This window comes from Podarcis pityusensis, assembly GCF_964106645.2.
Source record: "Podarcis pityusensis genome assembly, chromosome: 4".
Lineage (NCBI taxonomy): Eukaryota > Metazoa > Chordata > Lepidosauria > Squamata > Lacertidae > Podarcis > Podarcis pityusensis.
Window position 1 is genome coordinate 94,044,052 of NC_138027.1, and position 27,346 is coordinate 94,071,397.

Below are 27,346 nucleotides of genomic sequence, written 5' to 3' on the forward strand. Positions count from 1 at the left end.
TGAGCATATCTCATCAAAGAAGGGGCCAGACCCAGTAAGTTTCTATGAATTATGCTAACTCTCCAAGCTGCAGATGACACAGAAAATAAATATTCATATAAATAAGCAGTAATAACATACCCTCTAAGTGTCCCGGATTTCCAGGGACAGCCCTGGAATTACAAAAGCCATCCTGGCTTCTGATTTCATCCGGGAATGTCCCTATTTCTCCTGCCAGTGCTGCCCTTAGCTCAGATGAACTGGTGGTTGTCCCGAGCAATGGAAGTTGCGGTGGCTGTGGCTCTGAGGGAACATCCCGTTGCCTCTCCATGGCTGCTGCTGCCAGCCTCCCCCCTTGGGCAGCTGGTAGTGACTGCTGGAGAGTGGGCAAGGAAGAGCAGAAGCTTCTGTCACCAAGGCCCAGCCCAGCATAATGTGCCAGCTCTCAGGGGAAGGCAGAGGAAATGGCTGCCCAGGATGGAAAGAAAAAGAGGAGCTGAATGGGGTGCAAGGAGTCTTGATTTTTGTTATTTAAAAAATGCTTTGTGTGTCCACAAATCTGCTCCACTTCCCAGTGGGGAGGAGTTACGGTGGATTGTGTGGCCACCCACTCCCCTCCGGGGGTGGGGGACGAAGTCCCACATCCCCCAGAGGTTCCCAGCCATGTCATTCACCTGCCAGCCAATCCGCTGGCTGGGGGGCATGGCCGGGCCCCATTTAAACTGAGGCGCGAGCTTCCTCTTGGCTCGCTTCCTCGACCTCCCGACCTCCCTCCCTATTTTCAGGTTTCAAATTTGGCCTTGCTATGGACCTCGGTTGGTCGCCGTTGAGGGGCCTGGTAGGAATTTTTCCACTTGGCAAATTGGCATGGGCCATTTGGTTTTTGCCTACCTCGTAGCAATCGTCAGAACTTTGTAAGGTTTGGCATTTAGGCATTGGTTGATCTTATGATGGGGGGGGAGGTGTGGCCATCACCTGCCCCTCCAAGCTTAAGGGTATTCCGTTAAAGGAATCTGGGGGGGGTGGATTTTGTCCGAAGTCTGGGGCTGAGCTAGGGCCATGCCACGACCCTGGCGGAAACTCAGGGGGAGCTCGAGTTGGTTTGCATCAATGGGGCTCCCCCTACCAGTGGTTGACCCTTACTGGACTCCCTGCATGACATGCAGGAGTCAGATATAGTCGGGTCAATTCCAATGCCTAAGCCAATACCGCTCACATTCTGTAACCAATAAAGTTGTGGCCTAAATTTGCCCAGTAACGTTAACTTAATATCTGTGTCCTTATGTCTTATTCATCAACGAGGGGGTGGTCTCAGGGTCTTGACACGCAAAGGGGTTTTCTCGGAATGCTGGAGGGCGTGTGTACTGTGTTCCATTGGTGTAGTGCTGTTGGATGACCCAAAAAGGGTGGGTTGAGGAGGGTCTGTCATGAGGGGAGTGAGAAATGTCCCTATCTTCATCTGAGGAATGCAATAAAATTTTAAACACAGGGTTATAGCAGGTCGGCAACTGGGGAGGAGGAATGGTGGAGACCGCCTCCCCAGCCTGACCCTTCCAGAGAAGAAGGAGACAGTTCAGAATTCCAACAGGGGTTTGAGGGAGATCACAGCTCAGAGGAAAATGAGGGGGAAATCTAGGAGATAACGGGAGAGGAGGAAGAAGAAGCACGAGAGGGGGGACAGCTGAGGGACTCAGTGTCTTTAGAAAGCCTTCCAGACCACCCCTCCCAGAACCTGGCGAGCCTTGAAAGCAGGAGAGCAAAGAGCTCAAAGGCAGAGGGCACTTTTCAGAACCTGTAGTGATGACTCACTGTAGGAGATTCACTCGCAGCAACGCCATTATTCCGAGAGGCCACATTCCCAAGCCTCTCTCTGTCAATATTGAATAAAAGCAGATGGTAAGGACTTTTCCTTGTCTTGTCCATTCCTGGCAACCTGCCGTGGGGCTGGACCCTCTGACGCCTGAGATAGCAAAGACCAGACAGGCAAAGACCAGACAGGCCATAGGATTATGCAATGAAACACTCTGCTGCCATTTCAGCTCAGGGAATGCAATCTCCATAAGGCGTCTCCTCCAACAGACAGGGGGGAGATCCTTTCCGGATCCGCCCACCCACCAGAGGCGCTTTATATTGACTCCTCCCTTTCGGAGAAGCTGGCACAAAGCCCCATTCCTCTGCCAGGTGAGGGGCTGATCTCCTACCTGCGCCCAGTAGCAAAGCTGGGTGGCAAAACTCCTCTCCTAATCCTAACCCCTAAAGGCCTAGTCCCAGGTCCAACACCAATATGTCACACTGGCCCTTCCATCTTTTTCCACTGGAAGCAATAGAAGGCAAACTCACTATGTCAAATCCAGGGCTGGTATAGTTTTTGCAGTCATTTTGGGGTGGGGTGGAAGACTGAAAAGACTATTAATATTTTGGATCCCACAGCCAGACTTGCTCCCCCGGCACAGACCCTATTCAGCCCTAAGGTAAAGGTAAAGGGAACCCTGACGGTTAGGTCCAGTCGCGGATGGCTCTGGGGTTGTGGTGCTCATCTCGCTTTATTGGCCAAGGGAGCCGGCGTACAGCTTCCGGGTCATGTGGTCAACATGACTAAGCCGCTTCTGGCGAACCAGAGCAGTGCATGGAAACGCCGTTTACCTTCCCGCCGGAGAGGTACCTATTTATCTACTTGCACTTTGATGTGCTTTCGAACTGCTAGGTTGGCAGGAGCTGGGATTGAGCAACAGGAGCTCACCCTGTGGCAGGGATTCGAACAGCCGACCTTCTGATTGGCAAGCCCTAGGCTCTGTGGTTTAACCCACAGTGCCACCCGCGTGCCTACTGAGGTCCTATTTAGCCCTTGAAGACGGGTGGAGATTTCTACAGCTTCTGGAACACCCTCCCAGAGACAATGGGATTACAGATTAATAATAGGATTCAAAGATTAATACTCATTTGACAGTTGCTGTTATTGCTGCTGCTGCTGCTGCTGTTAGAATGAATGCTCAGCGTACAGCCAACATCATGATCTTCCCACACATTTTGTGCAAACAAATTGGGATGGAGGCTCAATTAGCATGCCATCAATATTTTATGCTATCACAACTGGATACTCCCAATGAGTAATTACAACTCATTACTATAATTTTGAGTGTGTGAGCATAATTCCTTTTTGTGTATTTTGCACAGACCACTCACAAAAAGATACTCCATTTCCTTCTGTATCTTCCATCAGGGTGTGTGAAACTGAAGGTACAATTCTATTTTCAATTTCATTTTCCCAGCCCTGAAGATAAACTTCAACAGGAAATCTATATACCTGTTTAAATTTTGGCTGGTTTAATCTGCACAGGCATTTCTTCAATATTGTTAGTTGTGTGTTTCAGTTAAAGGCCCCAGATGTTTCTATGTAAATATATTTAAGTCTCTGTCACAATGCATCATGGATCTTGTAGTCATAAGGCTACATAAATCATTGTTATTATTACACCTGCATCTTCATTTTCACTTCTATAAATGACTGCAGCTGAGAAGAAAGGAATTTAAACCACTCACTGATAGTAGGAATGGGGGAATTTGATTCAGTTCACATATATGAACCTAATTAATTTGTGCTTTCCCAAACATCGTATGAACCTAAACACAACCATCCTTCAAAATTTGCACTTCTCCAAATTTTGCAATGCAGTTCTCCAGCTGCAAAATGTCTACAAAAATGCACTGTATTAGAGTAAATCTGTATAAAAATGCATATATTAGTGAAAAATAACGTACAGAAAATGAACCATATAAGAGAAAATTATTTGCTTTTTTTTTTACAAAAGTGCATATAAATATGTGCATATTATGTTGTTGCGCCTATAAACCTTTAGTGGGGTGGTTAGGTCTTAGTCCTTATTAATAAGTTGGAGGATGAGCATTTTATATATATTTTTACTGTCGATGCTTTGAATTCTTTCTGGATCTAAATTGCATTGCATTTTATTCTGAGACTTTGTGTGTGGAAAAAGAGAGTGATGAATTAAGTAAATAAATGAATGAGAAATTTGCGCTAAGGTGCTTTTGAACATTGTGAGAACCTTTCAGAAAATGCAAAGTGATTACAAAAGCTAGAGTTATGGTTGGAAAAGGAAGAAACTGGGGGAAATGGAGATTGACAGATTTGCCCATCCCTAACTGATAGTTGGACATTAAAGGTGAAATACTGCAAGAATGCAAATATACCGTAATGAGAATACACAGAGCTCATGTACCTGACTCATAGGTAGATTAATCGAAAGCACAGCCAATCACAAAGTGGCTGCAAGGTTTTCAGATCAGAGAAGAGCCTGCTAGATGAAACTAAAGGACTTTGTAAATTGTTTTTGGCAAAGTGCAAAGCCAGTGCAAGTTGCAACACAGATCCTTGCAATTCATTTAGAAAGGACCTAAGCCATTCTGAGCTGCACTTTATTTTGCGTTACAAACCTCTGCTCTTGGCAGACTTAATTGTGAATGACTGTGTAGGGAAGTTGAACCAAACTGCTCACGACTAAGATAAAGTTGGGAGATCAGGGCTGAAAGTGCAGGGAAAGAGATGAGCAGTCCCTGATCTTATGTCTGAATGGGGAAGTTTCAAGATTCACTCCAAAGTATTATTTGGTGAATTGCTTCGCCAGGTCTCCATCGCAGGTTGCATATAGCGTAAGGCAGCCATGGGGAGTCTTTGGCCCTTCCATTGTCAACTGGAACTCCTATCGACTCTGGTTAGTGGCCATGTTTGCTGGGGCTGATGGGTGATGTAGTTCAGCCACATCTGGAGACCCAAAGGTTCCCAACACATGGTTCAAGGACTAGAAAACAAGAACAAAAGCAAATATCAAAAGTGTTGGCAGAGTAGCTAAACCCCCCATTTACACACTTTCAGTATGTGTGTGACAGCGTATAGACACATTGTGCCGAACCCGGAAGTGACCCCAAAATTCACAAAAATGGGCAGAAAGGGGCAGGGCATGCTGGCAGAGTAGCCAAATGGCATCTAGGAAGCCAAATCATGTGCAATACAGTGGTACCTCAGGTTAAAGACGCTTCAGGTTACAGACGCTTCAGGTTACAGACTCCGCTATCCCAGAAATAATACCTCGGGTTAAGAACTTTCCTTCAGGATGAGAACAGAAATTGTGCGCTGGCGGTGCAGTGGCAACGGGAGGCCCCATTAGCTAAAGTGGTACCTCAGGTTAAGAACAGTTTGAGGTTAAGAACGGACCTCCAGAACAAATTAAGTTCTTAACCCGAGGTACCACTATACTGACTCATTTCTTGAAATTAAACACATTAAAATATTCAAAAAACTTTTACTTTCAGAATGTATAGCTAAACAAGAATATATGCAAAGTATTTACATTCACATGCTTATCCAAGCAAGGGCTTAGTCCTTCTTAGGTGAAGATTACAGCTTCTTCCTTAAACATCCAAACAAACTGTGTCTTTCTCTCTTTCCAGTACTTGCACTCAGCCTTCTGTAAGTTACCCAGTTTGGCCATGCAGTTCCTTCTGAGAGGTTTCCACTATCTCCCTCCAGCAGACTTCCCTTGCCTGCTTCTTTGGGAGAACATCAACTTCTGTACTTCTTTCCGTCACATACATTCACACAGAAACATTAGCACGCCTCTCCTCTATTGAGTTTAGTGAGAGTTGTCTAACCCTTTCTCTTCTTCAGTGTTCATGGAGATGCAGCCATTACAGTCAAGTCACTCACACGCAAAACAAAACAGAGAATGTAATAGGATACCTCCCATGTGATTGGTTAACCAATCACATGAGACTTACTTGGGAACATTCCAGAATTAAACACACAGTAATGCATTGGTGGGACGTGGGTGGCGTGGTGGGACGTGGGTGGCGCTGTGGGTTAAACCACAGAGCCTAGGACTTGCCGATCAGAAGGTCGGCGGTTCGAATCCCCGCGACGGGGTGAGCTCCCGTTGCTCGGTCCCAGCTCCTGCCCACCTAGCAGTTCGAAAGCACACCAGTGCAAGTAGATAAATAGGTACCGCTCTGGCAGGAAGGTAACCGGCGTTTCCGTGCACTGCTCTGGTTCGCCAGAAGCGGCTTAGTCAGGCTGGCCACATGACCCAGAAGCTGTATGTCGGCTCCCTCGGCCAATAAAGCGAGATGAGCGCCGCAACCCCAGAGTCGGTAACGACTGGACCTAATGGTCAGGGGTCCCTTTACCTTTACCTTTAATGCATTTAAGCGTTCCCAATTTCAGTCAATTAAATCACTGTACTTAACAAAAAGCCCTGCTGCATCAGAGCAAAGACTTCTCTAGTTTAGCATCATGTTCCCACAGTGATCAGCCACTGACATTCAAAGACATATTCCTTCTGATCCCAGAGGTGTCATGGAGACACTGCGGCTAGTAGCCACTGATGGCCTTCCACTCCATGAATTCATCAAATCCCCTTTTAAAACCATTCAAAATGGTGGGCATCACCAAATCTTGTGGGGGCAAATTCCATAGTTTATCTATGGGGAGTAGTTCCTTTTATCTGTCCCAAATCCTCCATCATTCAGCTGAATTAAAAGGTAAAGGGACCCCTGACCATTAGGTCCAGTCGTGACCGACTCTCGGGTCGCTTTATTGGCCGAGGGAGCCTGCGTACAGCTTCCAGGTCATGTGGCCAGCAACTATGCAAGTCCAGCCTCCCTGACAGCTGTACCTTTGAAAAGTCATGGAGAACAGCAGTTTCAGCCAGTGTAGCTTACCATGTCAAGGCATCACAGAGGAAAGAAAACGAACCAGAGCAGCGCATGGAAATGCCGTTTACCTTCCCTCCGGAGTGGTACCTATTTATCTACTTGCACTTTGACGTGCTTTTGAACTGCTAGTTGGCAGGAGCAGGGACCGAGCAACGGGAGTTCACCCCGTTGCGGGGATTCGAACCACCGACCTTCTGATTGGCAAGCCCTAGGCTCTGTGGTTTAACCCACAGCACCACCTGTGGTATGTAGGTGTGAGGGACCGGACAGAGGAGGAATGGTGGAGACTGCCTCCCCGTCCTGACCCTTCCAGGGAAGAGTGAAGACAGGATAGATTTACAACAGGGGGTTGAGGGAGGGAGCAGCTCAGAGGCAGATGAGGGGGAAAGCTGGGATTTCATGGGAGAGCCAGAACAACACCCAGCTGACATGTTGTCATTAGAAAGTATTCCAGACTCTCCATCTCCTAGAACCCGGTGAGCCTTAAAAGTAGGAGAGTAAATAGCTCAAAGACAGAGGGCAGGTTAAGAGGGAGGGGGAGGGAAACTGAGCCAAGGAACTTGAAATCTTTATCCACACATACAGAGCCTATTTTGCATATCATCGTCTACACCAACCTAGTGCCCTCCAGTTGTTGGATTACAACTGTCATCCATCATGGCTTGCATGGCCAATGGTTAGGGGCAATGGGACTTGTAATCCAACAACATCTGGATTGCACTACAGTGGTACCTTGGGTTACAAACGCTTCGGGTTACAAACTCCACTAACCCAGAAGTAGTACCTCGGGTTGAGAACTTTGCCCCAGGATGAGAATGGAAATTGCACGCCATCGGCATGGCGGCAGCAGTAGGCCCCATTAGCGAAAGTGCACCTCAGGTTAAGAACGGTTTTGGGTTAAGAACGGACATCTGGAATGAATTAAGTTCGTAACTAGAGGTACCACTGTATACTAATAGAGAACACAATTTTCTAAATCATGGATACTTATGAAAACAAAAGAGCAGTCCCAGTCTCCCCCCCCCCTTCTGAAATAGAAGCTCTAAGGAGGGGGGGAGAAAGCAGTCCAATTCCATTCTCTGTGTCCACTGAATGCTGACTAATTGTTGAGGGAGTAAAATATGGAAAGCCGTCCAAGAGGAGGAGAAATGGAATAGACTTTCCTGACAGAGAGCTTAGTTGACTGGAACCAGGAACCGATGCACTCAACCTGCAAGTCCCATTCATTTCAAGTCCCACTTGTTTAACTGAATGGAAAACCTGCTGCTTGCATGAACGTTTTATATGCCCATTTAAATATTTGCATTCGTACACATATTGGAACGGCTGGACCAAGGCTATAATCCGCTCCCACACCTCAAGGTAAGTTTTGATAGGCAGGTGAACTGTCAAGTACGCTTTCAGATGAACCTCTGGGAAAGGTGGGGGAGAAAAACAATAAAAGGAAAAGCTGAACAATACAAAAGAGTTTATTTGCTTCCTCTCTCAAACTACAATGAAGAAAGATTTTCCATCAATCCCGTTATGCTTGTCTCTCGCCCTCTGCGTAGAACAGTTCAAGAAATCATTCTCCTACCACATAGGACATAAAGAGTGAAAAATATTGGCAGGCTTTTGTCATCTTGTACTAGCTGATAGCAAGGAAATGAGTTTCTGTGGATGAGCAGTGGGCTTTCTGCGGTGGATTGGACATTGGCACAGCACATTTCTTTACATGTCTGAGAAAATGACATTCTGCTTGTAGGAATAAATATGTTAAATAAAAAAAAAGCCAAACAAAACCCACTCAATGCTTAATACATTACAACATTAGCAATTCTATACAATTTAATTCAGCCCACTCTGACAAGGTCTCGGTGTGCTGAAAGCACAGAAAATAGACTGGCAGATCAAATATTTTCAAGTACAGAAAGTATGCTTGAGAAAGTGGTTTCCTCTCTCTTCCCACATCTCTTAAAACTGAAAGCATCATCTATCTATCCATCCATCCATCCAGAAAAAAACAAACATAGGGTTTTGATTATGCAATTTGATACAATCCTGCTGTCAGGCAGCAGTGGAACCAACCCCCACGGCAGGTTGCCGGGAACGGACATGACAAGGAAAAGTCCTTACCATCTGCTTTTATTCAATATTCACAGAGAGAGGCATGGGAATGTGGCCTCTCAGAATAATGGTGTTGCTGCGAGTGAATCTCCACCCCCTCCGTCTCTCCCACTTTCTCATGAGTCATCACTGCAGGTGCTGAAAAGTGCCCTCTGCCTTTGAGCTCTTTGCTCTCCTGCTTTCAAGGCTTGCCAGGTTCTGGGAGAGTGGGGGGTCTGGAAGGCTTTCTAAAGACACTGAGTCCATCAGCTGTCACCCCCCTGGTGCTTCTTCTTCCTCCTCCTCCACCTCTCCCATTATTTCCCAGCTTTCCCCCTCATCTGCCTCTGAGCTGTGAGCTCCCACAAACCCCTGTTGTAATTCTGAACTGTCTCCATCTTCTCTGGAAGGGTCAGGCTGGGGAGGTGGTCTCCACCATTCCTCTGCCCAGTCCCTCACAGCAGCCCTATATAGGGAAGTTTTTTAAATGTTTAATGTTTTGTTATGTGTTGATATGTGTTGGAAGCCACCCAGAGTGGCGGGGCAACCCTGTCAGATGGGTGGGGTATAAATAATAATAAAAGTATTATTATTATTATTATTATTATTATTATTATTATTATTATTATTATATTAAATAGCATGTCCCTATTTTAATCAGAGAAATGTTGGAGGAGATGCCTTGATAAAGACTGTTCTCCTTCATGGAGAGCACATGTTGCAGTGGGGTCTGACAGGCCACCCCTCTGTTGATGGGCAGGATCATATAGATGGCCATAGCAGTGATTGAGCTGTTTGAGTTACGGGGGAAATTTTGATGTTGCCAATTTGTGGGATGGACCAAGGGTTTTATATACTGAGCACGCAGCATTGAGCATTCTCTTTCGCTGCGTGCACCAGATCACCCACCCACCCTCCCTAATTTAGGGCTTTTGCGTTTGACCTTACTATGCCTGTCATGGGGTCGTCTACTCTTGGGTCCGGGGCCTTGGGGCAGGGGCCCGCCAATCCATTTGGCAGATTGGCTGGTGCCATTTGGTTTTTGCCTACTGCGTAGCAAATCGTCACAACTTGTTAAGGTTGCGGTTAGGCATTGGTTAATTTTTTGGTTGGTGGAGGGGATGTGGTTGGCTGTGCCTGCCCCTCCAATGCTGCTGCTGCAAGGGAATTCTGTTAAAGGAATCCAGGGGCTCGCCATGCTTTTGCACAAATCCCTGGCGTGGGGCTTGGGCCGCACAAGCCCCTGGGAGCATGCGGGGAGAGGTGAGGGTCTGGTGCCCGGCTCCATTTTCTCCCCAATACTGTTTTCCCTTACTGGCTTTCGCTGGAATCTGGAAGTCAGTTCTGTCCCTGGACGTGGGGACAGATAGTCGTAACCAATGCCTAAGCAACCACTCACATTTATGTATTTTAATAAAGTTGTGGCCAAAATTATAGCAGAAACATTAAATTCTGTGTGAATTGTGATTTATTTGGGGGTGGCTTGGGGACCTCGACATGCAAACAGTGTTCCTGCCAGGTCATTCGCACAGCACCCTCCTCCCCACCAACTTGGTCCTCCCATTTCCCCCCACCCTGGTAAACAGCAGCCAGTCCGTGGCCTGGAGGTCGATTTAGTGCTGTTGCTTCTCCCCACCGTCTGCTTCTGCACCCTTTTCTGAGCTCATGTCAACAGTGCACCACAGTGGCTTTGCAGAAGGTCATGACACTAGGCCATGATTCCTGCAAGGATTGAGAGATGTGTGTAAAGCACAGATGTAGCACAATTTGGTATTTAAAAAGAAAAGGGGGGAACTCGAAACGAATGAGGATGAAGTGAGTGGTAACCTGGCTGTATGCATTCAAGGCTTAGTACATCATTTTTTGTTCTTTGGCGTTTGGGTTGTTAGGCTGCTCTGGCAACACTTGCTTCGTGAAGGAAAGATCACTCACCCTGACCCTTCAGGTCTGAAATCATGCTGCATTCGCATGGCTGAAAGGCAGCCATGCCGCAGCCATTTGCTCTAAATAATAGCCTTGATTTGAAATATAAACTGAGCGCCTTAAAAAAAATATAAAACAGACATCTTGGCATGGCTCCTAATGGGGAATCTCGTTTGCGGAGGGGAAAAACTCTACTCAACTGTGCACTTCATTAAGTGTAAAAGGGCAGGTTTCTCTTCTTGAAGTCCATTTGTATATTTAAAGAAAAGCACACATTGGAAGTTCTGAACGCTTTCATTTTAACGTAGTTATTTTGATTGTTGGGTTCAGTTAAAACCAGCACCTGAAGTTTATTTGCTGTAGCCTTTAATTTTCATTTGAATGTTGTTATGATTTCGGTGCGATATAAGTCTACCATTGCTTGAACTGTAATTAATAAAATTTGTTGCCTACTCATTGTATCCGAATGTGATGCCCTCAGCCCTTGGTCTCTTCCAGGTCATGCCCCAATGTAATAATAATAATAATAATAATAATAATAATAATAATAATAAAATACCTTTATTGTCATTGTACAACCTGTGTACAATGAAATTGAAATAGCCTCCCTCCCCCCCCCCAAACACTCAATCTCTTATCGAACAACACACCACCTCGCAAGTCAATTTCTCTATGTTATTTTCTGTTCAACAGCCTAACAGCCCACGGATAGAAGCTATTTTTTAGCCTGTTGGTATGGCTAATTATACTTCTATATCTCCTTCCCAAGGGTAGAAGATTAAAGAGATGATGGCCGGGGTGTGAGTCATCCCTGAGAATTTTTCTCGCTCTCCTAAGGCAACGATCCCTTGCAATGTCATCTAGCGGACTCAAGGAACAGCCCATGATATCATGTGCTGTATTCACCACCCTCTGTAGAGACTTTCTGTCCATGGCTGTCAAGCCAGCATACCACACTGTGATACAATATGAAAGGACACTTTCTATTGGGGACCGGTAAAAGGAGTTCATCAGTTGTTGTTTAACATTATTCTTTCGCCAGATCCTGAGGAAATGGATTCTCTGTTGGGCCTTTCTGACCACCTGAGTTATGTTGATTTTCCAAGTGAGGTCCTTACTAAGGTCAACTCCCAGGAATTTAAAGGAGGAGACTCTCTCCACACAGCCCCCCCCCCCGATATACAATGGGGCAAGTTCCCCTCTCTTCCTCTTCTGCACCTTTCTTGAAGGCTTTTACCTGACTGGAATGTGTCCTGTGAGGATGCCTTTTGAATGCCTGGATGGAGAAAAGTGTCTGTACGTAGAGTAGGAACCTCTTGCTTTTGTGGGGCTGGAATGTAGCCTACTATACAAAGTCACATCCATTGCTCCACCCACTTTTCTCTTTGGCCCCGCCCACCAGAAGGCTGTGGTCCCAGAAGGTCGCTCATAAGGATAATGTGTCCTCAAACTAAAAAAAAGGCTCCCCATCCCCAGTATATAGGGATGCAGCCTAAAGTGTCATTCATTTCAGGCCCCATCTGCTCTGTAAATTTAAAGCAGTATAGTACCATTTTTAAAAGCCATGGTCTCCTGCAAAGAATCCTGGGAAGTGAAATTTGTTAAGGGTGCAGACAGTTGTTAGGAGATTCCTATTCCCCCCACAGAGCCACGATTCTCAGAGGGGTATAACATAGGGTTACCAGACGTCCCCAGTTCCCGGGGACAGTCCCTGGATTTGCAAATCTGTCTCTGGACAAATTCCGTCCCCGGAATGTCCCCAGATTTGCAAATCTGTCCCCGGGAAACGAGGCAGCGGCAGCCTCAGCAGCCCGGAGCCAGCCTGATAGCACAGTTGGCTCTGGCTGGCTTCAGGAGCTGCTCGCTGCTGTGGCACCCACCATTTTTCCTTGCCGGAAGTCCCCATATGATGTGTTACGCTGTGGTACTGAGAGATGGAGGGTCTGGAGTACTTTCTAATTACAACGTGTCAGCTGGGTCTTGCTCCGGCTCTCCCATGATTTCCAAGCTTTTCTCTTCATCTGCCTCTGAGCTACTACCTCCCTCAAACTCCTGTTATAAATCTATCCTGTCTTCCTCTTCCTCTTCCCTGGAAGGGTTAGGATGGGGAGGCAGTCTCCGCCATTCCTCCTCTGCCCAGTCCCTGACGTTGGGTGACACCTGGGGTGGTGGTCTCCACCATTCTTCCTCATCTACCCAATCCCTGACACTGGGTCATGAGAAACCCCACACAAGTAATTTGACATTATGTGAGAAACAGTGTGGTGTAATGGTTGAATACAATCCAGGTTCAACTCTCTGCTGAGCCATGAAGCTCACCATTTCATCTTGGGCCAGTCATACCCTTTGAGCATGTCCTATCTTGAGGGTTGCCGTAAGGATAAAATAGCTCCATGGAGGAAGGGCGGGGAATAAATTGAATAGAATAAAATACAAATAAATAAATTGGCCCTGAATATTCCTGTTTCCAGCCCACAAATAAGAAAGGCTTCCTCTCTTCTGCTTCATGCTAGTTCAAAACTGTATGAATCCCGAGTGACGTATATCACTTGAGAGATGAGAACTGACGTGCTAGATGCAAAAGCTCTCATTTCCAGTCTTTTCTTTCCCAAATCCAAAAGACTAGAAGTTGGCTTAGGTCCCAGCATACTCATAGATGCCCAATAATTCAGCATTAGTTTTATACTTTCCCATTAAAACTTCTCTAATCCGTTGCATGTATAATAAGTCAGTGTTGTGAAACTTCATCCATTTTCTTTCAAGAGGAGGAGTGCCATTGCATGATTTACCAGTTGGCACTGGGCAGAGGAGGGGAGGGAAAATAGAAAAAATGGGTTGATTTCTTTTTTGTATAAAGGTGATATAAATGCACTGTTTCTATCTACACATTGGCTAGGTACAGCTGAACTGCTTTATGTTTTGGGGCACCCCCTCTCATCATCGACAAACGAATCCCACAAAAAAAAACCATACCCAATAAAAGGGGGTGGAAGACCTCAAGCTCATTGTGACCTCTGGCCTGGACCACAATCTAATTCTTCTTCTTCTTTGGCGATCCCTCGTAGCTGAGTAAGATTGTCTCCCATGAACACAATCTTAACCATGAGTCCGTAAGTGACTGTGGAGGCCAATTCTGGATCCACACGTCCTTCCACAGTGGGGGCATAGGTTTCCGGGCGGGAGTTGATCATGGTGAGGGTTTGCCAAACGTGCCTTCTTCTTAGTACATTTCCCCCTTTCGTCCTGAGTTCAAGCAGCTTCAAACCTAATAACATACCCGTCTCTCCAGTCAGCCAAGTTGAATCAACCAGCAGTGTTATTGGCATCCATCTGTCTTAAGAAACAATGGAGTGGGCTTTGGGGGTGGTGTCAAGCTGCTGCATTAGCAGCACCAAAGTGAATTCCCTGGGTGAAAGCCAGGGCACTGTGTGTGGAGGTCCTGGGCTGCTCATACAACAAGACCCCACTCCCAGCCTTGCTGGTGTGGTCCAAAAGAAAGCAAAGCAATATGTTTAGCACTGGCTAGGCTGCAGGAGTTGCCAGAAGGAGGTGTACAAGGCACCGTCCAACCATCTTAGGAACTCAACTCTGGGTTTGTGTAGGGTTTACTCCTTAGCCTTTCCTTCTCCTGAAAATGTCCAGCAAGGCAGCAGAGGTTTAGAATCAGAGTTTTCCTTTTCCAAGATGGGCTACCTTCTCAGGTTAATGAGTCACATCTGCCCCACACATGCAGAAACTCCCTTTTCCCCTTTTTGACTGTTGGACCTACTCTTGGTCTTGTCTGGTCAATCCTCTGGAGCCTGTCTACACCTGCAGGGAAAGTCCCTAACTCATCATGAGTTTGTTTGTTAACCAACTCCGGGGAGCTGGCAGCTGTTACAGATTACAATCGTGGGAATAGACATCTGACCTTGCAGGACAATGTATTCAGAAGCTCTGTTGTGTGCTTTCTATAAAACAAATGCCCTACTGGAACAGCTACATGAGAAGACGAATTTGATGGCTGATTCGATTAGAAATTTTGAACAGGCAGTGGGAAATTTTGAACAGGCAGTGGGAAAATATGTGGAGCCTACCCAGGAATTAAATCAGGAGCGTGCCCTGACAGAACAGGCCGAACAGGAACATGAGCTTTCGGATTTGACAAATGAACTTGGAAAAAGCCAGATTTGGAAAGAAAAAGTTTGGTTTGGTTTGGAAATGGGGGGCTGGATAGACCCCCCTATGCAGGGATGTTTGGACTTTTCAAGTCTGGCAATGGGCCGTGAGATGTCTGGGATTGTGGGGGCTCCTAATTTTGGAGGGATTTTGAAACATGTTCTTAAATACCACATGGCATTTAGTGTGGATTATGGAAAAGGGGCTGATCTGTCGAGAAGGGTCAAAAAGATTGTTAAGCTGGAGTTCCCACGAGTGAAACAAGCAGGAGACAAGGGAAAATACAGTTACAAATATGAAGAAGAGCTGCGGAAGGGACATGGAAGAGACTTAAGGGCCTCGGACATAAGGTTACCAGGTTAATGCGCTAGATTGATGGGACAATAAGGACTGACAAAACCCGGGACCAGGAGGAAGGGACGCTAGATGAAGATTGGATTGTTTTTATTTCTTTTTCTACTACTAGGATTGTTTTATAAAATTGATGAATGTTAGAAAAATGTTGGAATGAAATTACTTGGCTTTAGTAAAAATGTTTAAAGAATTATGTAAGAATATTATGGTTATGAGAAGTTGGTAAAAATAAGATTTAAGTTTTAAGTTTCAAGGTTTTTTATAGTAAGATAAGATTAAAATAGTTTAAGGTAATGTAATGACAGAATTTTATGAAATATGGAAAGGATTTGCTGCAACAATTAACAACTAGGATACAAAAAAAGGGAGGAGGAGGAGGTCAAAGAAAGAAGGTAATGACAGTTGAGGATGTGAGAATAATGGATTTGTTTTTAAATGTTTGTGGTGTATTTTTGTTTCTTTTTTTGAATTTGTATTGTTGTATGTGGTTTGTGGGTTTTTTTGTTTTTGTTTTTGTTCTTTTTCTACTTTGTTTTCTTTTGTAACTTAAAAAAAAAGTTTTCCAATAAATATCATTTTTTTAAAAAAAACTCATCATGAGTTTGAGACCCATTGGCTACTCTCAACCTGGTTTAGCTGACCAATCGAAGCTGTTCCTGGGGTGTGGCTGTTGTCACCCATCCTTTCATGCCTTTCTCTGCCCCCACTTCTGAGAGAAACCGCTCAAAGCTGCTCTGTGAAGGGTGTGTGGCAAGTTCACCTCCATGCTGTGATGGAAATGACAATATTTTGAGTCAAACCATGAGGTCTTTTGCAGCATTTCTGTAAATTCTTGTTTGCTTGCAGAGCAGATATTGCAGTCTATCTAGTGCAGAGCTTAAAGGGAATTCTACACTGGGGAGTGGAGGGGAGGATATTCTTTTTAAACAATTGAGAAAGGAAACGCTGTCTGATCATGGGCTGAGGTTAGAAGGCATGGGAGCACATACTTCTCGGGGATGGATTAGCTGGTAGCGTCTAACTTGGTCAAAGGTGCACTGTAAACACAGTAGAATATGCATCACTATGCTCTTATGATTGTACATTATGTAATTCTCTGAGCACGGCGCCATGTAATTAGACAAATGAGTTTGTGTAACCCCAGCAGAACCATAAAATATATCTTGCAGCCGACAGCAGACAGCTGCATTTTGTACAAAGCACAGAGCATAAAACATGACTTGTACCTGTACGTCATGGCAGGAATCCAATATTTATCCCCTGTTTGTATTGCAAGGAAATGGGGTCCTTGGGGTCAGAATGAACAGCTGCTTTAATTATAAGATCCCAGTATATCACATAAAAGTTTTCTTCGTCTTGTGCAAAGCTCCAGAATATACCCCAAGGGTTCATTTCGATCAGCTTCCATTCTTATGATTGATATGTCTATGTACGAATCGTCTGGCAAATTATCTGTTTCGGGTGTCAAGATAAAAGGCCCGTTTTCAACTCTGCTGCATGAGGCAATGGGATGTGGCATCTATTATTAATGCAGTTTTTAAACTCTCTGCTGCCTTTTTTTTTTCTTAGAGAAGTATGACAAGAGACGGCTTTTGTGAAGAAAGTTTTCAACCTGCTTCTTGTTGCTTCAAGCTGAAGCTTTGATATATACCGTATTTTTTGCACCATAACACTCACTTTTTTCCTCCTAGAAAGTAAGGGGAAATGTCTGTGCGTGTTATGGAGGGTATGCCTATGGGTGGCATGCCTACGGATTTTCCTCCTCTAAAAACTGCATGCGTGTTATGGTCGGGTGCGTGTTATAGAGCGAAAAATACAGTATATCAATAGGCTTTCCTTACTGCCATGGGCTCCAGTTTTGCCCAGCAATCCCTTCTGTGCCTCTCCTGGTCCACCCTGTTATGTGTCAAACCACTACCACCCTGTGCTGCGCAGGCTGTATGCTGTATGTTGGAGAGAAACACATTTTTGCACACATAATAATAATAATAATAATAATTTTATTATTTATACCCTGCTCATCTGGATGGGTTGCCCCCGCCACTCTGGGTGGCTTCCAACACATATAAAAACATAACAAACAAACAAAACCATTTAAAACTTCCTGATGTCTTCTAAAAGTCAGATAGTTGTTTATTTCCTTGACATCTGAAGGGTCAGATGGAGGGTGCCACTATCGAGAAGGCCCTCTGCCTGGTCCCCTGTAGCTTCACTTCTCGTAGTGAAGAAGTGGGCTGAACGATGGGGATGGAGACATTCCTCCAGGTATCCTGGGCCAAGGCCATTTAGAGCTTTAAAGGTCAGCACCAACCTTTTAAATTGTGCTCAGAAATGTACCTGGGAGCCAGAATAGATCCTTTAGAATCCTTTAAGTCATCATTCCCTGCCTCAGAGGGATGTGCCAATCACCCCTCATAAATGCCAAGAAACCACGAACAACAGGCTAACACACATGGACCCATGTGGATATGCATTTATGGAGTAGACTGTGTCACCACCTAACAGTGATGCTTAGAGTGCCGTTAAGCAGCAATATTGAGTTTTTCAGAACACCTCTCTGTATGGTGGGGCACACCATCTTCAAAGCATTTACACACACCTGGATCATATATTCACAGATCCTCAACTATAATGACTGTGCATTTCATCTGGGCTTTCAATTGCTTGGGAAGAGGGATTCTGCTCCCTATTGCTTCTAGTGCTGCCTTCTCAATAATTTCCAAGATGGCTGACAGAGGAAGGTGGGGTGGCTGCATTCTTTTCTGTGGCTGGCAAATAAGCAAAATCTGCATGACACTGATGAAGAAACAGCAGGTCTCTTCGCTTTCTCATCCCCACCTGAAGTTGACATCTGTTCTGTCATGGAGCTACGGCTTTTCCCTAACAGCTGGGGTCATTGTGACAGGCTAGCGTTGGACATGGGCTTGAGAGGCCAAAGAGCAAAACCCGATCAGCCATGAAGATCACTGGGTGGCTTTGAACCAGACACTCTGTTTTAGCCAAATTCCCAGGATTGTCATGAAGATAAAATGCAATGATACATGTTCCACACTGAGCTCCTTGGAGAGTGGGACGATGTCAGGGACTGGCTGGATGATCAGGAGTGGTGGGAGGCTTCAGCTGGAGAACCTTACTAGGGAAGCCCCAGAAGAGGAAGGCTCAGAGCCAAGGAAGTGGTGGTGGGACACTGAACAAGGTCAGAGGATGAAGGGGGGCAGAATGGTTGGATGCTGAACAAGCAACGGCCGAGAGAGAGAGAGAGAGAGAGAGGAAGAAGAGGCAGAAAGCACTGAAGATGCAGGACTGGCAGGAGGAGGTGGGAGCTGAGGCTGCAACAGACTCTCATGGGTCTGCCGGTCCTACTCTATCCAGCTCCTCTCCTCCCTTGTCTCCAAGGGCATGAAAGGCTTTGCGTGTAGCAGAGCAAAGAGCTCAGAGGGCCCTTCCCGATGGAGTTTCCGATGGCTGGGAAAACAGCTGGATGGGGAGGAGACTTGGGGGGAAGTAGGAGGCACAGATTGTCCATTCTGCCAACTTGCCTGCAGGTTTCTCTGTTTGTATTCTGTTTTCTTGAAAAAAGAATTAGCTGCATTGCTCATCACTGAGTCTCCGTGCTGACCTGCAGCTGAACCAGCCCTGAAAGATGTAAATGTAAAATAAAGGACTGCTACCCAAGCCAGTTCTGTTGAATTGGTACATGTAGTTGAAAACACACTTGTGTGGTGATGATGATGATGATGATGATGATGATGATGATGATTGTTTATTATTTATACCCCACCCATCTGGCTAGGTTTCCCCAGCCACTCTGGGCGGCTTCCAACAGAACACTAAAATACAATGCAATGTTTTGTATTAACATAAGCATAACAAAGCTTTCTAGGTACACCTTTTAAAATATATGTGAGTGAGTGAGTGTATAAGAGAGAGAGAGTGACAGACAACTCCACTTTTTGGTACACCTGTTGGCTGAATTTGCAGTACTCCTCTGTGTGTGTGTGTGTGTGCGTGTGTGTGTGTCCCTCCCTCCCTCTCCTCCTCTTTCTTTCTCCTCCTGGTGTCCGATTCAGGTGCTCTTGACTTTTTCTCCAGCTGAGTACTGACATATTTTAAGTGCTTATATAGGACAGACACACCTGGTTTCCATTGTCTCTCTGTGAGACAATGGCAAGTTTCTGAAGTTGAATCATCTGTCAGGACCCTTTGTGTTCCATCATGTGAGGCTCCATAGTTACTTATTATCTGACGGCTGGCTGCTTTGTCTTTCAACAGATGCTATGCTTTTGGTAGCAGACAGATTAGAGGGACCATTCAACATTGAATCTGTTATGGATCCTATTGATGTCAAGATTTCCGAAGCCATCATGAACATGCAAGAAAACAGTGTACACGTGACAGCAAAGGTATCAAACACATTGTTGCTACTAAATGCCTCAGCTAGATATCAAACTCTACCATTGCTTCTTTAGAAATTTGGTTGTTTCTTTCCTTAAATATCCAGATGACCAACCACAAAACCAGGAAATCACCATGGGCAGGAAAAAAAAGAGGGGAGAAACTCCAGGTGCTTGCCATATGATTTATTCTATGAAATGAGGTAGTAAAGGATAGAGCAAAATAAGGCTATGAGAATCTATTACATTAGTTGCTTTGCTATCCCATTTCTTATGTATGTTATTGGTATATTTATAGTGTGTTCCTCCTACTCCTCGAGGAAGGATTTGTTCTGAAATGTGTCAGGCTTAGAGTAAGTGTTATTTTAAGCATCTGGAGCATTTTCCTCTATTTTTCCTGAAAGGTCTGGCCTGAAATCTGCTTTCTGAGCTTCTGAAGTCCTGTGCAGGGGCTGGAATGAAGGCATGAAGAGGCTTGAACTCTCAGTAGGTCTTCAGCAGGCAATCAAGGGGTCTCAAGCAGGGATCCTGCCTGTGCAACAAATCAAAGGAGGGAATGGCACAAAAAGACCATCCACACCAACAGAGAAAATTTCATTACAGTGGTACCTTGGTTCTCAAACTTAATCCGTTCTGGAAGTCTGTTCCAAAACCAAAGTGTTCCAAAACCAAGGTGCGCCTTCCCGTAGAAAGTAAGGCAAAATGGATTAATCCATTCCAGACTTTTCAAAGCAACCCCTAAAACAGCAACTTGACATTAATTTTACTATCTAACGAGACCACTGATCCATAAAGTGAAAGCAATAAACAATGTACTGCAGTCACACAATCAATCAGTCGGTAGCTGAACTGGGTTCCACACTGTCACAAAAACAAGAAAAAGCTGCAAAAACGCAAAAGAAATAGCAAAAACAGACAGACCTCAGAACAGAAGTGTGGCACTCAAATGGGAAGCATAACACTCAAAATGGAGCATGTTCTGCTTCCGAGAAAGGTTTGCAAACCGGAACACACACTTCCGGGTTTGCAGGGTTTGGGTTCCAAGTTGTTTGAGTACCAAGGCGTTTGAGAACCAAGGTACCACTGTACACCAATAGTCAAGAGTGGGTCAAGTTGTACTTCCAGATTCCCACAAAAGCTTCTGGACCATGCCTGTTCACTGGGCTAGAAAATACAGAGGTTACAGTCTTGCTGTCAGGGAGAGGCAAACGGGAAAAGATGAAAGGACAGGAACCAGCAGTTATAGAGAGCCTAAAGAGATTATCAGTAGCTTGTCGTCTGACAGTGGGTCTGACGTAGAGGGGGAGGAGGATGAGCCTGGCACAAGTCATTCGGTACACAGAGGAAGTAAGGGGAGGAGTTTTCGCAGACTTGCATGCTGGGTGCGGAAAAGGAAGAAGATTAGAGGGAGCAACTGCGCACAAGGGGAAGGACGCTAATTGAAACGCTGGAGATGTACGTTTGAACTTTGTCAAATAAATCAAATAGTTTAGAACTGGCCGGGAGCCCGGAGTCTTATCTATGCCAGCTGGACAGCTTTAAGCCTCTGACACTTGCTACATGTTGCTAGCTGTGGATTGCTCTTTCTTGTCCCTCACTAGACCTTTGCCTTGTTCCTCCCATAATATAACAAGAAAATGTTGCAACAGGTCCCCAACTTTATTAAAACAGCCTTCAAAAACCAATTACCATATTTGTAACACTCCATCCAGACAGCTGAAGGGCATGCACGTGGGAGTTAGCCCATCTTACAATTGGTCCTTTTCCCCCAATATAATTTTAATTGAATTTCCTTTTTTTTTTTACAAATTGACTTCAAATTAAAAACTTGATTCAGTTTGCATTTACACTGATTCACACTTTGCGAAGCATTACATGAACCAAAACGCACCGTTCTTCAAAATTTGCACTTCTCTGAATTTTGCAATTCAGTTCGGCCAACTGATGCATACAAAAATGCAGATACCAATGTAAAGTGTGCATAAAAATGCATGCATTCGTGAAAACAACATACAAAAATGAATTGCATTGGACAAACAGTGTATTAGGCAACTTTACATGTGTCTTAGGAGACATTTGCACTAAAATGATTTTTAAAAATGAGAGCTGTGGAGGGTGTTCCCACATTTCACCCCATCGGTTTCTTAATATTTTGTAGGTTGGGAGAACCAGCTTTTATTTACCACTGCTGATTCACTTTCTAATGGCTGGGAACTATTTTTCTGTCCTATACTGTTTACCAATGTTTTTTAACTATATCCCAGTAGCTTGGTAATTTAGGTGTGATTTTGTGATGCAAAATCAGCCAGACACACTTTTTAGAATTAAATAAAAAGAACAATATAGTCTTTATTTATTTGTAAACTATAAAGATATAAGGACTTGATCACTCTCAGGGTCTCTTACAACTTTACAATTCTGCAATTCTACTAGGGTTTTTTTTTTTTTTTTTTTTAAAAAGTCAAATAAGAATCTCTCTCTTTATTTAATAAATTGTCCTAGCTAAAGAGCAGCTACTAATACTATAGTTGACATGGTACCAGAATCAATACAGCCAACCTGTACTGCTTTGCAAACACACCTTATAAACATATTTTGCAAGGGAGGTGAGCTGAAGGGAGGGGGGACAACAACATGAAGAGCAGGCTTAGAACTACATTTAACTGTATTTACAAAACTTGCAATCTCTCTTCTCCCTAGTTTTCTTAAAAGTTCTTTAAGGCTTAGTTATAGATGATGTAATAAGGTTACTGTAGCTTTAAGTGACAGTTGCAGAGGCTTACATGATGGCTGATAAAACCTAGTTCCTAACCTTGTTTACCGTATTTTTCGCTCCATAGGGCGCACCGGACCATAGGGCACACCTAGTTTTTAGGGGGGGAAATCAAGGGGGTAAATCTTATTTTTTTTCCCAGCCCCAAAGAGCAGTGTACAGGCTGTGCGCAACCTCTTCCTGCTGGAGGGGTTGCGCGTGGCTATGGCACAAGCCAAGGCAGCCAGCGGGATGGATCCCGCTGGCTGATTTGGCTTCCTCTTTAGCCCCACGCAACCTCTCCCTGCCGCGGGGCTGCGCGCGGCTATCCCTGAAGCCTGGAGAGCGAGAGGGGTCGGTGCGCACTGACGCCTCTCGCTCTCCAGGCTTCAGCAAAAGCAACGTGAAGCCTTTGGAGCACGGAGGGAGCACTGCCTCTGCGCTTCGGAGGCTTAGCGTTGCTATCGCTGAAGCCAAGGAGCCTGCATTCGCTCCATAGGACGCACACACATTTCTCTTCAATTTTTGGAGGGGGGAAAATGCGTCCTATAGAGCAAAAAATACGGTAATTTATACGCCATTTACCCATATTCAGTGCTTTTTTCAGGGGGGGTACACAGGGATATGCATACCCCTAAACATTTTGTGAATCTTCGTACTTTTGTCCATTTACTGTATTTATTTTTCCCAATTTGAACTATAAAATGGAGATTTTCTTGAGTCAAAATGAGAGCACCCCTAAACATTTTTTTTAGAAAAAAGCACAGCCCATAGTTACCCATATTCCTTCTTCCCTAGTCAATCTCACCACAAGGTCCTGTAGACTTGTTTCCTTTGAGCCAGGCTTGCATGGAGTTCTCACTCTGGTCAGCTCCAGAAGCTCCTTGTTGAATTCTCCTCACTATTTAGCATCCTTATATGGCCTCACTGCCAATCTTCATCTTCAGGGCAGGCTGTAGCTCCAACTTTCTTCAGCCTAGGTTGTCTCTTGCCCTCCTTCCACCTACTTCTGCCCCAGACTTCTCTCTCAGCTTCTTAATCTCAGCCAGTCTCAGTCTCACCCTCCGTCTTGTTCAGCAACTTTGGTCACTCAACAGTATGAATTATGTCCCAGCCAGTCTATCCTTCGACCAGATTTGGGTGGCATTGATTTCTCCCCACTCATCAGACCACCTCAACTGTCCAATGAGTGACCAGGCATTTGAGCCCAAAGGACCAATCAAAAGTTTATCAAAAAGGACCAAGTTTCCCCAGACCAGCCTGAGGTACTTACATGGCAGCCAACTGTCAGCTGTCAACAGATATTTAATATTTTAATCTAACCCTTACAGGGCCTCCCACCATGTACAGTGGTACCTCGGGTTAAGTACTTAATTCGTTCCGGAGGTCCGTTCTTAACCTGAAACTGTTATTAACCTGAAGCACCACTTTAGGTAATGGGGCCTCCTGCTGCCGCTGCGCCACTGGAGCACAATTTCTGTTCTCATCCTGAAGCAAAGTTCTTAACCTGAAGCACTATTTCTGGGTTAGCAGAGTCTGTAACCTGAAGCGTATGTAACCTGAAGCGTATGTAACCTGAGGTACCACTGTACACACTCTTTTTCTAACTAAACCCAACTGTTTGCTTAAACAAATTTTAAAAGGTATTTTCTCCAAAAGGCCTTTAAAAAAGATGTGGGGAATGTTACCATAAAGCACCAATGCTGCAGCAAGCAAAGGCTTTAGCAGCTCAGCCAGCTGCTTGTGGCTGGAAAGCCAGACAGGATGTTTGTGACTGTTGCCATGGGAACAAAGGGGCAGTCCATTCTGTACTGAGCACCGGATGTTAGCTCAGTGTGTGTGTGTCATATGACCCGTACTGGATGTACTTGGGAGGAGTTTTATTCTTGCTGTTGTTGAGTGCAGACATGATTCTCTGTACTGATGTAAGAGGCAGAAATAAATGATGTAAATAGTTTTCTGTCTGCTTCTTTCCCCTCCCTGGGGACACCAAAGGGGAGAGAGGAAGAACGGTGTGTTCCTCTCATACATCTGAGAAGAATCGCCGGACCTCGCCTGCTTATCAGCAGAGGTTGGGAGATGCGGGGAGGTCGACAGGAATATCTGCCGGTGCCTACGCTTGTGGCACATTCCTCTGACCCAGGCAGAATTCCAACAGTGGCAGCCTTCGGATGGTTGCGATTCATCGGACATCTGCATGAGAGGCTGGTGGATTGTCCTCCTCTGCTCCAAGGAGGAAGAGAAGCGTCTGAGAAATGCCAGAGGCTCCACAGACAGCTGGTGGAAAGAAGAGGTGTTTTCCAAGCAACGGAGTTCAAGGTATGCTGCTGAATTTCGGGCTAAAAGTGTGAACGCAGTCTGATTAATTCACTGGTTCACGGGGAGCTGCGTTTTGGAAAAATACAGCTCCGGGAGAAGAGGCCTGCATTCCACAAATTTTTGTGGTTGATAAACTGTCCCATTGAAATGCATTGTTGCTAAGTAACGGAAAGTTACTGGCAGAGGGGCTGGACACTGAGCCTGGGAAAGCGAAACAAAACCAGAGAATGTTTTGGCTACAAGGTTTACGAGCTCTTGGAAGGGACTTTTCAATAGCAGCCGGAGTTTAGCTGCCAGGTGCAAAGAGCGTAAACAATTTGCAGTTTGCTGCGTGAGAAAGAAAAAAACAACTGTTGGATTTCACAGTTTGTTTGACATTGTGAGCTGGAGGCTTGGCTTCAAGATGGATGCCAAGAAAGGGGGAGGTTTGCCTTGCCCTCCTTCCTTAACCGATGACAATTATTCATCTTGGTCTGTAAAGATGAAGGCCCTGCTGCAGAATCAGAGGCTTTTTGATGTAATTGAAAACCCCATCCCTGCAGCACCAACCAGAGGTTGGGAATCACGGAATGTAAGGGCCAGGACTGCTATAATTCTGTGTGTCTCAGATGATCAGTTGGTGCATGTTCAGCATTTAGAAAATGCGAAAGAGGTATGGGACACGCTGCGTACAACGCATCAGAGAGATGCTGGTTCTTCAGCGTTGCTGTATTTTGAGAAATTGACCAATCTGAGACTTGCGCCTGATGGAGATGTTCAAGCGCACCTGACAGAAATGAAGTTTCTGCGTCAACAGATGGTGGAACGCAATTTCCGTCTTCAGGAGGAAGTGTTTTGCTTCATGATGATAAACAGCCTTAGCCGCACCTACAAGGTTGTTGCCAGTCAGCTTGGTTCCCTACCGGCCGCGCAGCTGACCGCGGAGAGAGTTTGTGCTGTGGTCCTGAATGAACACGACAGACTTGCTGCACTGGAAGAAAAAGACAGGGGGAGGGAAGAACAGAGTTCTAATTCCCCCACTGCTGATGCTACTGGGGAGCATGGTGTAGCATTGAGTGCTGTCCGATGCTACAATTGTGGACAGACTGGGCATCTACAGCGAAACTGTAAGAAGCCGCGCCAGTCAAGAGGAGCAAAGAGCAGCTCTACGAAGCCTCAGGCATCAGGCAAAAGCCGTACCAAGTGCCAGGTGAAACCTGCAAAGGCTATGATGGCGAAAGGAACCACGCCAGATGTTGGGAACTCGTTCATAATTGACACGGGCGCAACGGTTCACATGTGCCCGCACAGAGGACTATTTTCGACGTTGAAGAAGCAAAGCTTCACTGTGAAACAGGCCAACGGTCAGGAGTTGGAAGCAACTGGAATTGGGACTGTGTATCTTGAAAGTCTGAACTTGACTATAAATGATGTTTACCTGGTTCCAGAACTGAGATTTAATCTGCTGAGCGTGTCGCAGATTGCAAAGAAAGGACTGAAACTGTCCTATGATGCTAAAAGCTGCAAGATCTACAAAGATGGAGAACTGTTTCTTACTGCCAAAGAGAAAGATGGACTGTATTTGTTGACTTTTGATCAAAGTGATTACATGAAATGTAATTCCTCTGTTTCTAACGGAATCTCTCTCGCAGGGGTGACCAAGACCAGTGTGAGCACCAGGAAGGTGACTAAGACGAAGAAGGTCGACAGAGCATTTCAGCGGGTGTATGCTGATGTGATTGGTCCTCTAGAACCATCTAGAGGCGGTGCAAAATATTACCTTTTGTGTGTGGATTGTTTCACTAATTATTCTTGGGTTTATATGATGGAGAAACCGCAAGAAACTTTAGAAAAGTTTCAGGAGTTTTGTGACAAGGTTAAAAATATGCATGATGCTAACATTGATTGTCTTTTCACAGATGACAAACAAGTTTTTCTGTTACAGAAGTTTCAGAAGTTCCTGGATGGAAAAGGGATAGACCACAAAGTGGCAGTTTCGCAAGAAGCGTGGAACAGGGGGGTCTGTGTAAAAGTGAACAAAGAATTGCAAAAGGGAATGAATGCGCAATTGCTGAGTTCACATTTGCCACATGAATATTGGGCCGAATCGCTAGCGTCCTATCTTCATGTGTGGTTGAGAAAAGTCTCAACAGAGTTGGGATGTTCTCCTTTTGAGAAGCTGTTCAATAGAAAACCTTCTGTTGCCTATTTTAAGGTTTTCGGGTCTCATGTGAGAACAGAAGCTCCAGGTGGTGTAAAGAATGCCAGAGGCATTTTTGTGGGATATGAAAAGGGTCTCTACAGAGTAATTTTGTCTGAATCTGGTCAGATGATTCTCACAAAGTTCCTAGAGAGTGCTCCAAAGCAAGAGCGGATAGTACAGACATTTCCCACAGGAAACGATGATGATGATGATGATGAATTTGATCTTATTGAGTTCAGTAGTACTGATGATGACAGCGATAGCTCAGACAGCTCAGTTGTCACAGTCATTGAGAGGAAATCTCACATAATGACTAGACCCTCAGAAGAGGAGGATGAACCATTGATTAAGCTTAGTACTGGTTCTCCAGAGAGTTCAAAGGTTGAACCGGTGAGCACAGAGGATAAGAACCTCATACGTAGGTCTGAGAGAGCAACGAAGGGTGTACCACCCAAGAGGTATTCAAAGGAGTTT

General features: G+C 45.1%; 1 protein-coding gene across 2 annotated transcripts in view; it reads left to right on the top strand.

The window, feature by feature from the left end:
* The window catches only part of GPC6 (glypican 6), a 796,530-nt gene that overhangs the window by 711,647 nt on the left and 57,537 nt on the right, over positions 1–27,346 (top strand). For both annotated transcript variants that reach the window (XM_081003110.1, XM_081003111.1), the window contains exon 5: positions 19,498–19,628. In XM_081003110.1, coding sequence (XP_080859236.1) covers positions 19,498–19,628 — 131 coding nt within the window. The remainder of the gene's footprint in view (positions 1–19,497; positions 19,629–27,346) is intronic.